The sequence below is a fragment of the Mytilus californianus genome, unplaced genomic scaffold (genome assembly GCF_021869535.1).
Source record: "Mytilus californianus isolate M0D057914Y unplaced genomic scaffold, xbMytCali1.0.p SCAF_1, whole genome shotgun sequence".
Classification (NCBI taxonomy): Eukaryota; Metazoa; Mollusca; class Bivalvia; order Mytilida; family Mytilidae; genus Mytilus; species Mytilus californianus.
Window position 1 is genome coordinate 16,043,852 of NW_026262581.1, and position 14,369 is coordinate 16,058,220.

At 34.6% G+C, this 14,369-nt stretch overlaps 1 protein-coding gene across 1 annotated transcript in view; it reads left to right on the forward strand.

Annotated features, from left to right (window-relative positions):
• LOC127712534 (protein SSUH2 homolog) overlaps positions 1-14,369 on the forward strand; it is a 30,670-nt gene that overhangs the window by 9,574 nt on the left and 6,727 nt on the right. The window contains exons 7-9 of the mRNA XM_052219065.1: positions 143-267; positions 2,670-2,732; positions 10,486-10,601. Coding sequence (XP_052075025.1) covers positions 143-267; positions 2,670-2,732; positions 10,486-10,601 — 304 coding nt within the window. The remainder of the gene's footprint in view (positions 1-142; positions 268-2,669; positions 2,733-10,485; positions 10,602-14,369) is intronic.

Sequence of the window (14,369 nt, forward strand, 5' to 3'; positions counted from 1 at the left end):
AAGAAGAGTGAATTTTATTTTGTTTTCGTTTACTGGATATCCCACTGTGAAAAAATACCTTCACCTTTGCAGTATGTCTTGAATCTGAAAGGTTCGTTATCATCCACACTATTATATTACGTAACTTTGTAATCCTTATTAGGCCAACCCATTGATGGACCACAAAATGGAGTTCCACCTGGACCATGGGACATTATTACAAATCCTTGTGATCTCTTCAGTGATGAAATTCGTAAGATGGAAGTACCACATACAGCGTCAGTTAAGGTAATACCTTTTGTTGAAAACGTCACAAATGTTTGGGTATTTTCGAATATTTAAGACAAGTGAAACGTGAATGAAGCATATTTGATTTATTTTCTGTTAAAATAATATAAAAGGACATGTGGGGTATAGGCACACAACGACATTAATTTTATTGAATCATGTAAGGGTATATATACTAACTATGATATCAAAGCACAATATCTACTAAAGTCCATGAGGAGGAAAACAACTTGACTTGTCTAAGATTCTTTTTTTCCTTCTAAAAGTCGACCATACAAAATCTACAATGCACCTCTTTGATAATTAATATAAATATATTTCCTAAAAATGTCATTTTTGAAACAAAAAAGCGTTTTTTATTAACTAAGTTGTAAAGACTGCTCTGTAATGAAAAAGATAAACGTGGTCGATCTACCTACTGGAAGTGTGACGATATCAACGATTGAAGCTGGTAAATGGTCTCATTGCCAACATCTATGTACGTTTCGGCAATAAAGTTTATCGACAGGTTGTAGATATCCATAGGGACACCAATTGTTCCCTTTAATAGAAAACTTGTTCCTGTATTGTTACCAATCACAGTGTATGGCCTAACTCAGTAAAGACCGATCTAAATTCTATTTAATTGATAAATTCAATAACATTTACTGTTATCTTAATTACTTTTTTTCATTAAATAATCAAGCATTCTCTAAATATACTGCTGAAATTCACCCAAAGGAACTTACTTTAAATAAATCTGCATTTTCCTGGATTTAGATATTTGAGTTTTACACGGGAAACTCTACACAAAAAATTACGAAAAAAGGGAAGATTGTTCCTTTGACCCTATCTTACGGCGTTTATATATCCCAACTCGTTCGCTATAATCGTGTCTGTAGTGAGGTTTGGATTCCAATGAACATAATCTATGTATTACTGTTAAATTATTAAGTCAAATATTTCGTTATAACCAAATTACTTATTAAAATAAATTATTTCATAGATACAAAGATTTGGTTTGAAAGTTTGGCTTTACCTGTAGAAAACTTATTACAAACGGGTAGCATACCATTATGGTTACCAAGTTGTTGTTGTCGAACCCGTAAACTTAGATGCGATCCGGGATAAACTTATTATACAAAGGCTACCAATTATACACCTATGAACATTCACGGTCCTAGATTCTGTCGATACCTATAATTTGTCATTGCACAAATGTTACACGCAGAATTGTCCTTATTTACTGTGGCTTCATAAAACACCAAAAACTGTATAACAGGCAGACAAATTGTAATTATTCCTCAATCCGTAGAACAAGTGTATAACATATAAAATAAAACACTTGAACGCATCTGCAAGCAACTGAGAAACTTAAAAGTGTGGGAACTCCCTATATTTATATTTACTAAAATGACAAATATGACTTGTAAACTATTTGCTTATTCTGCAGAATACACAGCTTCACCGGAAAAGGTTTTGGATTTTTATAAACATAAGTTATATATGTCAATGTGATCTGGCACTGCATATTAGTTAGCAAAACCGGAGGTTACCCTTCTTCGTCTGCTATAAAGGTCGAATTGCTTTTCTAATTATATCACCGTAAAGAGCTGTCAATGGCTATGCGAAAGTCCAAGTATAAAATATAACTAAATCAGACACGATAGTCAGTGAAATTCATCCACTTCATTAAACAGTTCTGCAGTCATTAAATAAATCCTTATCTTATAGGAATACATTAAAACTCTAAAAATAAAATATTGTCAAATTTTCAATTCTTACAAAAATATTATGTTTTTTTTCTGACTGTTAATGACGCTCCATTAAATATTGGATGTGTACTGATGGATATTTCAATCTTAGATACATGATTTTTTGTATAAGTTGTTATTGGCTTTGAACTAGCTGTCAGTAACTCCGAATACACTCAGATATGTACTTGGCGTTTTTAGTGTTGTTGAGCTTTGTATCGATCTGATGAGTAACTGATTTTAATAGTTTATTCGTATTTTGTGCTGTTATACCCCTGTCCAATATTAGGAGGAGGGTTGTGCACCTGCAAACATGTTTAACCCCGCCACATTCTGCATGTGCCTGTCCCAATTTAGGATCCTGTAATGCAGTGGTTGTCGTTTGTTGCTGTATATCATATTTGTTTTTCGTTTATTGTTTTGTGCATAAATCAGGCCGTTTTCTCGTTTGAATTATTTTACATTTGTCATTTCGGGCCTTTTAAATTTATAGCTTACTATGCGGTATGGGTTTTGTTCATTGTTGAAGGCCGTATGGTTGTTAACGTCTACGTCATTTGGTCTCTGGTGGAGAGCTGTTCTAATGGCAATCATATCAAGTCTCCTTATTTTGATTTTGAGATACTTTGAAGATGAAATTACATTTGTGATTTGATTTTATAATTTCAGCCCTGTCACAGATGTAATGCAAGTGGCTTTTTGATATGCTCGTCATGTAATGGAAGAGGAAGGGTTAGTATTGTCACATACCGTAATATTCACATATCTTAACCGGATACGATCCGGACTTTATTGTTATGTTATATGATACTCTCCTGTATAGAAGGTTAATAAATATAGTTTGTTATTGTTAACATGTCCTAGTCATTATTGAACATGGTGTCAGCATGAACCATCGCCCATCGTAAAAATAACAAGCTATCCGTAGATGGAAGCAATCTTAAAAGTTGCATGAACAATCCAGCTTCTGAAATAAATCAAAATCATGGATGCACTGACAGGATCCGAAAAATGGACTTGGAAGAAACAGACCTGGTGACCTCTTTGAAATCTTTCCAACAACACACACAATTTTGGTTCGCGGGACCTTTATCGAAAACTGTCTTTTAGGCACAACACACGATACCGCGTACCTCAGCAGTGAAGCGACAGAAGTAATTATCCAACAACACGAAATCCCAGTATTTTCAGTTATAGATTTTAATCTTAGACCGCAGTTGAGTATGTGGAGACATTTCAGACATCAATATCCAGCTTGTGGTAAACGTGGGCTCGCACATCATCTTTTTGAAATATGCTAAGCTTACATACAACAAAAGATGTTGCTCGTGCGACAAATTTGGACATTTCGCAAGACAGTGTTTTACAGTTAGATCAAGTCTCTTTGAAAAGATTCGAGCAACTCAATCAACAAATTCAAAGTTGTTAAGTGTACAAAAGAAATCAATGAAAAAACAACAGAGAGACAATCAACGTCTGATAAACTATTATTCAAACAAGAACAGTCTTAGAGAACTGCCATTCAGCAATGTACTAAATTCAGTTATCACGAACTTTTTCGACCAGGCAGCACAATTGAAAGTCGAACTGATACAAGCAAACATTAAATTACAGAAAAATAAATTAATGATTTCGGAAACATCAATCCTTTTGAAAAGAGAAAATCAGGACTCTTACCTGCAAACTAGAATACAGTCAGAACTAACCAGATTCATCAGAGCAGTAAAAATTGTTTAGAGAAAATCAGCAAACTAGAAAAAGAGAATGAAAACAAGTCTATATGCATAAAAACATTAACAGACCATAACATTTTTTTTTATCTTTTTTTATTCTTAAATCTGAATATCAAACTTTTGAAAACGAAAGAACAACTGAACAAAACCAGGACTTTCGGAAAAACTCTAAAATTCTAACCGATCAATTTGACGATATGGCAAATCAAATTAGGATTTGTAGAACTCAACATATAAATCACCAAAATGCAAGTCAGTGTTCGGGAAATGGACGTTTCAAAAACCAAAGAACGTGTTATAGATATTTCATAACTTTTCATTACTTGCAAAACTCGAGGACGCGTTTCATTCGAGGAGGGAGAAATCCGCGATCGTGGAAAAAGTCGAACCAAATTGTGTGTTTCTTAATTCAGACCTTAATACTTATTTCTAATATTTTGTACAGTTTCTGTTTAATCTTTTCAGACAATTTCATTCTACAGTCAACAGACAATATGTTTTGATTTGCATTCTTAAGTATTATTCATGTGTGTTACTTTTTAATCTAAAATTGTGTGAAAATCTCTACAAAGAATTATGTTAATTTATGCTACTATTTCATTTCTTTTTTTAATCCGTTAATGTTAATAGCGTACATAGATAATTCGTTTCAATATCCGTTTATTAGTTCTTGTTCGGCATAGTATGATTACAATGACATTAATCCGTTTTTTACGCTCACGTTTACCACCTCAGTTTTTACAGTTGTTTGTGAATTTGAGAGTGATTGCCCTTGTTATTTTGAGGTGGTCCCCTTTGTGGTGTATACTGCTTGCCATACCTTTAACCAGATGTTAAATTGATCTTCAACATGTTGATGGATTTATCTTCGCCTTCCATTGACTTTAACTGCGCTTTAGAAAGTTCATACGTACTTGCGAAATTGATTGCTTTTTCTAGCGTTAGTTCAGACCCTTCGATGATGCATTTTTCACGAGCTTTGTGGTCTTTCGTTCATAAAACAATGGCATCGCGAACCATTTCGTCTGGCGTTGCAGAACCACAATCTTTTACCAATATTTTAAGATCGGTGAGGTATTCTTCGAAAGTGTCAATGTCTTTTTGTAAACGATTTAAAAATTTATATCTTGAATAGATTTTGTTTGATTTATTGTGACAACGATGTTGTTACGGAAATGTTTGATACAGTGCAACAGGTTCTGTTGCTGAAGCTGGCGAGGATGCCATAACGAAAGACAGTGACCGACGACTGGTCCCCTGTCTACAAAACACAAACCCACTGGCGGAACAAACTCACAGACTGGTAGAGCGAATACAAACGATGACTTTCAGTATGGATTTTTATTTTCACTTTCAATGAACGGATGATGTCAGTTCTAAAGGCTGACTCCGACTGAAGACTTAACTTCAGTCGACAAATTATAAAGATAGACAATGTTTACAGGTTGCCAAAGAATTAAGATTACATAATAATAAAGTTGACAAATTTTACAAACATACGATTAGCACTTCAAAAGTATCAATAGACGATGATTGAAAAACGGATTAATGTCATTGTAATCATTATTATGTATTTTCTAACAATTACAAGAATATTAATATAGAATTGTGTTAGTAATGGTGTAATTATTTGTATTTTCTTACAATGTCGGTTTTTCTTCTAAATCAAAACTGTGAAAAAACAAATAAATCCTGTGCATATTGTTGCTTTAAACTAAAAATTATATAAATGAACTAGCTGAATAATTATCTTTACTTTTACATACATATAGAAAATAAAAATAGAATTCAAACAACAAACGATAAGACATAACACAACATCCAACCAGACTTACCAAAGAAACATCCTAACTAAATACATGAATGTTGAATGTATAAATACAGAGACACGTCTGATAGCAATGCGAATTCACACTCGACAAAACAGTCATATTCGGGAATAGGTCACGTTCGGTATTTAGCAGACCAGACAACGTAGGTGGTAAACCACAATCTAAGACGTGGTAAAAATGTAGTAAGTTAGTTTAGACACAGACACATCGTATAGATCAACCAATTCGTGATGGTGTCCATAAAATTTACGGGGTGTCATTTTTAATCTTTCCTCCTCATAACTCTGTTGGAGCAGTTTCTGCGTAAGGAGCACACTCCTGTATATGAGGTCCATATAGTGTGAACATGCACGAGCATAACGTATCAACTGAGATATGTAAACACCATACGATGGGGCAGAGGGTATGTTACTGCTGAGAAATGGGAAAATTGATAATTGGGAAGTTGAAATCGTCCCGTTTGTCATAGATTTTAGTGTGAAGTCGTCCATCTGTGTCAATATTGAGGAAAAGATCAAGGTATGAAGCAGTCCTTCCAGTATCAGTAGTATAAATGCCAGGATCATGCCGTGAAATTTCACATTGTGGATCGTAATGTACAATCCGTCATAGGTGCTAAAGCGAAGTGATGAAACTCCTAAAGCGCATACATTTAAGCACTCGTACAAGCAAGCCGCAAGAAACGACAAAACCATTTATACCAGAAAGACTGGAACAATAATATGGAGATTTGTTCAAAGGCCTAGGGTGTCTTCCACGAACACATAAGATACGTATAAACAAAACCGTAGCACCAGTTGTACACACACCGCTTATGATACCAATGGCTATCAAAGACAAAGTTAAAGCTGAACTTGACCTGATGGAGGAATTTGGTGTAATTTTCAAACAGCAAGAGCCACACAGTGGGTTAACTCCATGGTAACCTCATTAAACCAATCGGCAAAATTCGAATCTGCATTCATCCACATGATCTGAACAAGGCCATATTACGTGAACATAATCCGTTAAAAACCGTAGAAGAAGTGATTTTGCAAATGCCAAATGCTAAAGTCTTTAGTAAACTAGATGCCACCAGTGGATTTTGGCACATTCAACTCGTCGAACCCTGCTCAAAGCTTTGCACATTTAATACGCTTTAGATTCGCTCGTTTACCTTTTGGAGTAGATTCAGCATCAGAGGTATTCCAGAAAATCGTGTCCAAAACAGTATCCGACATAGAAGGAGCAGAAACGATAATCGACGACATTCTTATTTGGGGATCAGACCAAAAGGAACATGATATGCGTCTCAAACAAGTTCTAGACAGAGCGCGAGAATACAACATGAAAGTTGTATGTTTAAAAAGTGTCGGAAAATGCGAAATCAGTAAACCGGAAGTAACCTAAGTTGGACACCGTCTAACAAGTGAAGGCGTGTAACCAGACCCAGAAAAAATCCGTGCAGTCAATAAAATGTCAAAACCGGTGTGCGTCAAAGATCTGCAAACCTTCATGGGTTTTATTCAATATCTTGGCAAATTGATACCAAACATGTCAACAGTCAGTGCACCGTTAAGAATACTCCTAGAAAAGAACATTGTATGGCACTGGGAGGAACAGCAAGAAACTAGCTTTCAGAAGTTAAAAGTAATGGCAACAAAGGCACCACTGCTTCAATACTACAATACGAACAAACCGCTTACACTCAGTATTGATGCTAGTTCAAAAGGACTATGAGCTGTACTGATACAAAATCAGAAACCGGTTTCATACGCCTCACGTGCTCTCACTCAAACGTAACAACGATATCCGCAGATCGAAAAATAAACACTTGCAATTGTTTATGGATGTAATAAATTCCATGAGTATGTAAATGGACGCCGAGTTCCATCAATCTTCTTGAAACCGGTCCACTAAACTCCGCCTAGATTACAGAGACATTTAAAAGCATTGGAATTTTATGATCTTAAAGTTGACTACAAACCTGACAAAGAGATGTACCTCGCTGATCATCTCAGTAGATCGTTCCTGAATGAAACAAAGGAAGTGTTAATTTACACGTGAATGACATTCATTTGATATCACACATTCCAATCGCACCAGAAATGTCTGCTAAATTTTAGAAGGAAACTGCAAATGATGAGCAACTTCAGGATTTACAAGATGTCATATTTGATGGATGGCCAAATGAAAAATCTGAACTTTTACACTCATTGAGGCCATATTGGACTTTCCGTGATGCATTATCAGTCATCGATGGACTTATGTACAAGCAAAACAAAACAATTATACCATAAAAATACACGAATCACATCTTGGGATCGTAAAGTGCAAAAGCCGTGCACGTGCTGTGCTTTTCTGGATCGGCATGGGACAGGACATTGAAGATAAAGTCAAATCATGTGGACTTTGCGCTCAACATCAGAATGTTTAATACGAAGGAACCAATGTTAATGCCTGAAATACCAGAGCGACCCTGGTCGGAACTTGCCGTAGACTTATTTGAATATCAGAAACAACACTACCTACTCGTAGTTAGCTACTACCAGAAATGGCCGGAAGGTAATGAAACTGGACAATGAAACAAGCAAGAACACCATTGACTATTAAGAAGAACTAATGTCAAGATTTGAATATATTGACGAATTAGTTTCTGACAATGGTCCTCAGTTTTCTTCGTTAGAATTCAAAAGATTTGCTACCGAATATGGATTTAAACATACAACGAGCAGCCCACACTTTGCTCAATCGAATGGACAAGCAGAGAGAAGTGTCCAAACCGTCAAGACGCTCTTTATGAAATCGAAGGATTCGCACAGAGCTATTTAGGACTATCGAAACACACCGTTGGACATTGATATTTCGCCAACACAATTGTTTTTAAATTGGAGATTGAAAACATCGTTACATATATTGATGCCACAAAACATCAACAACCGTGAAATGCTCAACAAACTCGAAACCGGCCAAAGAAAAAATAAAATGAACTATGACAAACATTGTGGACCTGTTTTGAAACCGCTAAGACAAGGAGACTTTGTACACAGATGGAAAATGGAACCAGGACAGATAATGCAAAAACACAACACTCCTCGCTTGTATGTAGTGCAAACGTCAGATGGCAGACGTTATAGACGAAACCGTAGGCATATCAGACCAAAAGCTTACCGTGAAAACACAGTTGAACCAGAACATTACAAGAACAATCACAATACAACCGTCCGTAAAACTTCAACTGTCTGTAACACTATACAAACATTAGACCGCAATGAAACCCTTGCGTCCGAGGTAAATGAAATTATTAAACCATCTAAGTTACCCGTGACAAGATCTGGAAAAACAATAAAAGAGCCAACCAATTTTATAAATGACTATGTAAAGTAATGTCTTTTAAACCATCAAGTAGTTGCTAGGAAGCATTTATTTAGTTTTAGTTAGTTATCAGAAAAGACAATATATAGACTTTAAGTTCAATTGGAAGAGACTTTAATCTAGTCAAAACAATTTAAGTATTAATTTCTAGTCAAAACAATTTCAGTATTAATTTCTAGTCAAAACCATTTCAGTATTAATTTCAGCAGGGTATTACTCAAATTCATTTATTCATTTAATCACATCATTTCACCTTTTAGAAAAAGGGGGATGTCACATACCGTAATATTCACATATCTAAACCGGATACGATCCAGATTTTATTGTTATGCTATATGAGACTCTCCTGTATAGAAGGTTAATAAATATAGTTTGTTATTGTCAACATGTCCTAGTCATTATTGAACAAGTATAACGAGATTGTAATATTTGTCACGAGGTCTCACTGGAAGATAAGGTGATTTTATTATTGTCCATAGTGGATTGACAAATGGTCTAATGAGCAACTCATAATCAAGTCGAGTCGGAAAGAACACATGTCGATCAATTAGAAGCAACCAATACAAACTTGCCTAATCTTTTCGTAGAAACAAACGGCGGAAGATACAATTTGCTTTGATCTGTAATCATGTGATGAAATCTTTTCAATGGCATTTGAAACACAGTGTATATTTTCAGCTTTCAACATTTAAAGACATTTTAGTTGTGAATATGTAGCATTGGCATTACAAGAGTAACTTAACTGAAAGGAATCCGCAAGTGTTTTACGAAAATAAATTTCTTTTGGAAAAAACCCCAACATACCTGACATCGTGTGTTCTTAATATGAAGCCGACATTTAAGATTTATGCTTTGTAATTAATGACAACATCTTTAGATTTCTAAATATATTTTCCGACATAAACATGTCTTACTATCCCGTTTATATATATCTGACTTTTTAAAAATGTGAGTTATCATAAATAAACTACATGTAGCATAAACATTAGATGTGGGATAATTGCCAATGAGACAATTATCCACCAGAGTTCAAATGACAATTATAAAAGTAATTATAGGTCATCGTGCGGCCTTCAACCACGAGATAAACCAATGCCGTATCGTCGTCTATAAAAGACCCTGACATGAAAAATGTCAAACAATTCAAACGAGAAAACTGACGGCCTAATTTATTACAATACAATTTACGAAAAACAAATATGGCAGATATGAATCAAAGCCATGCTGCTGACCTGGGACATGCACATAAAGAATGTGGCGGTGTAGAACATGCTTGTAAGCATTCAACCTTCCCTGTAACCTGGGACAATGGTGATGCAGCACAACATAAGAACAAACTATAAAAATCATTTACAAATGGCTAAATGGATCGGTACTATGCACAAACGAACCAACTTAAAACAATAGACACAAGGTATCGATATAAGATTACTCACAGTAATAACAGCTACTTCAAAGCCAAATACAGTGTTGGAGATTAATAACTCAAATGGAGATGAAAGGTGGGGGAGAGCCGAAAATGAAGTGCAATTATTGTTTTCTCATATTAAAATTTCTTATTTCTAGAAACGATGTGGAGGGTGTAATGGAAGAGGGAGAAAAAGAAGACGTGTTAAGAGAAAGGACGGGTGGAGAACTGTTACACGGACTTGTGGGGGTTGTCACGGAACAGGAAAAAGAAGGTAGGTGGAAAAAAAACCAGATTTAGTTGTCCCTACGTACTAAATTAAATTTACTATTCAAAACTACTCTTATCTTTCATATGTATACTGCTTAAACAAGAGATAATTGAGAATGGAAACGGGAGAATGTGTCAAAGAGACAACAGCCCGACCAAAGAGCTAAACAACAGACCAATACCACCAATGTGTCTTCAACGCAGCGAGAAAATCCCGCACACGGAGGCGGGCTTCAGCTGGCCCCTAAACAATACTGTATACTAACTCAGCGAAATGGACGCCACACTAAAATCGGAAACATATAAATGAACTAATATTAAAAAAAACAAACAAGACTAACAATGGCTAGAGGTTCCTAACATAAGACAGGCGCAAAAATGCGGCGGGGTTAAACATGTTTTGTGAGATCCCAAAACCCCCATACCTCTAAACAAACCCACTGTAAAACTCATTTTAAAAGAAGTCCGAGTCCAATGTTGGAATAGGTAACAGAAGAAACTAAGCAAAATAGCAATGATCAACATAAATAAACAGAAATTAACAAAGGCCTACTAGCATTTACTGACATGCCAGCTCCAGACCTCAATAAAACTGATCGAAAGATTATGTCTTCATCAGATGAAAAATAGAGACTGTATTTTATGAGCACAATGAAACCACAGATTGAAATAAAGTTAAATGGTATAAAATATAGTTTTACAATGTGTACTTCTTATATTTTTAGAATCAACCTTTGTATATAATTTTGCAAAATGTAGAATTTGTAGCCATATGGTGATTTGCGTTCAACGTTTGCGTCAACTTATCGTTTATGTGTGCCAATGTTTAGTTTCACGACCGGCATATGGCAAAATTTGGGGTAATTTGCTAATTTGCATAGCGGCCATTTTGCCTTATCATGACGGCAACCATTACAATAGGATTATATAAGCCCTTTTAATAAAAATGCCAATATGCAAATACCTATGTCGAATGAACAATTTGTTCGCATATAGGTGAATTGTACATGTTTTTAGGCTTCTGTCCGTGTACAAATGGACATTGTGTACTCTGAAATCTTTCGGCCTTTTTAGTTTAAAAATCGGAAGCGTAACCATTGTGTAATTGCTATATAAGATCAAATAAAATGACGTAAAATCGTAAAATAGCAAGATTCAAAACAGAAATACACATGCAAGAGAATATTGTTCATGATTTGTTCGCATAAAGGGAAACACCTTGAAGGTTGAATTTTAAAGTTAAATAACTTTTAACTTACCTGCTTTCTTAAGTTTTCGGCCAAATTCTTTTAAAAACATGATGATTTCAACCTTCCCATTTCGTAAAAAGTCAAATTTTAAGCATTTTCCCTTAGAATTACACAGCATTTTTGTAACTATCCGCCAAAGGAAGTTTTTAAAGATACATTAGTTTTAGATACATGACGGAAAAGGACTGGATTATCCGCAAATCTATAATAAATTATATTTTCAATCTTAAGCTAAGGGAAGTAATTTGATCAAAAGGGACAAAGTCACGTGGTGCAAATGATTTTGATTTTGCCATATGGTTTTATTTAGTTTTCACACACATGCATTGAAAACATGTGATTTGAATCCCATTGTTTAACACTGAACAGTCAAATAAAGTAAGATGTATCTTTTGATAAAAAGTTAAAATTTCACTTCAAAAAACTGTGTTTCTCTCTTTGATCTACTACAATAAATTAAACAAAGGGAAGTGATACAGATCTTTTCAGCATGACGGTTTTTTCTTTTTGTTTCATTTATCTTTGACAAATTTTGGCATTTACTTACGTTCTTAGAATCACATTCTCTTAGATAAGTTTAACATACCCATGTGATGCGAGATGTGAAATTGTTACATTATCAAGTATTTCTCCAAAGCAATGGCATTTTCAAATAGTTAGATCGCATTCCATAATAATCTCCCTAAATGACCATCTTCATACGGTACACTTGAATTGTCAACTTTCTCCAAAATCTATCAAAAGAATTTGTACAAAAAATATGCTCAAAATTTTAAAATAAAAAACTATACACTATCTCAGCCATTTAATCATTTGTAGACAAATATAGCTGAAGTATATATAAGTGTTTGTTATCTCCCCTTACATCAGTTGATTGTATGTGTTTGTTATCTCCCCCTACATCAGTTGATTGTATTTTTCAATCGGGTAATTGTCTTTGTCTGCTGCCTTACTTGTGCCCATATATGGTGTGCTAGTTCTTCACACTTTAATATATTATTGCTTGCTGTTTGGTTACCTGTGTCCGGGCGGGGATTGAAAGTTTGAGGTCGACGGTTTAACTTGACCAATGACACTAACCATTCCTTTCTAAAAATATATCTTGAATGATCTTGTCGCAGACCCCTATGATAAGCTTGACCGCAATTAGGTAAACAGCATCCGAGAAAATGAACATGAACAAGTGTACTGGCATTTTAAAATTGTTCGTTGTAGGGACTACATTATGAAATGAAACCCTTATGGGAGAAGTGACATTTTGCAAAATCGTTATGCATAATATATATGTATATAATATGCAAATCGTTTTTTGGAAAAAAAAACTGATAAATAGATGTTTTAAAAAAATGAATATTTACGTTATTAATTTAATGCGTCCGAAGCTCATTTCTGGATTTAACTTCATCAGGAACGATCAAAGCCAAATATTTGAAAGCTAAGGGTATATAAGAAGTTGAAGAGCTACATGACCAAAAGTACCTAAAAAATAGCCAAATCCATCTGAGGTAAACTTTGCCTGAGGAAGTTGAAACCTCAATTTCTTTATAATTTCAAAATTTATAAACAGACAATTTTAGAAATGTTTGTTATAAATCATGTCAGTACCGAAGTACTGACTACTGAGCTGATGATACCCTCGGGGACTAATAGTCCACCAGCAGAGGTATCGACCTAGTGCTTTATTAATTTAATGCGTCCGAAGAGCTTTTCTGGATTTAACTTCATAAGGAACGATCAAAGCCAAATATTTGAAGCTAAGGGTGTATAACAACCAAAAACAGGTGAAGTTATATCAAAGTGGTTGACAAATTTTAAAAATGGTAAAATTAACTATTTGTAAAATAAAAATCACACATTTTGAGAAGCATCTTCTTGTGGTAGGATGTTATCAAAAATTGATATATAATACAGGCATAATATGCATTTCAAATTGTTTCCTCAAGTCAAAACTGTCATTAAAAACTTAGTTTTTGTTAAAAAATGATGAATTCTGAGAATCATAATTTTTGCTAGGATTTTGGATGAAAAGTATCATTTGCTATTTCGAAATGATTTTCTCATATATTAATTGAGAACATATCCGGAATTAATTGCTAGTGTCAAAATTTAGGAAAATTGACAACCTAGTAGGAACATTTGCTTTGTATGCATCGGTCTCTTTGCCTCACATAAAAATGTACAAGCGGGGCCCTTGCTGACATTTTTCTAGTTGTTTTTATACTTGTCCTTTCGTCTTTGGTTGGTATGCAGTCGTACCAAATCGAAATATTGTTATATAAATAAGTCGAAATAAGTAGTTCGACCCAATAGAAACAGTCTCAATCAAAGGCCTTACGGCTTATTTTTCAAACAAAAACTTTATATAGCCTTGAATGGTTCAATTTTATTGAGGAAAAAACAAATGAAATCCGGTTTTGACAGAACGTTTCATGTATTGTGATGTTATTACACATCAATAAAAGGAGGTGAGGTGTATATGTAGTGATAACCAAATAACTAAGAAATGCAACATTCGATTTTCA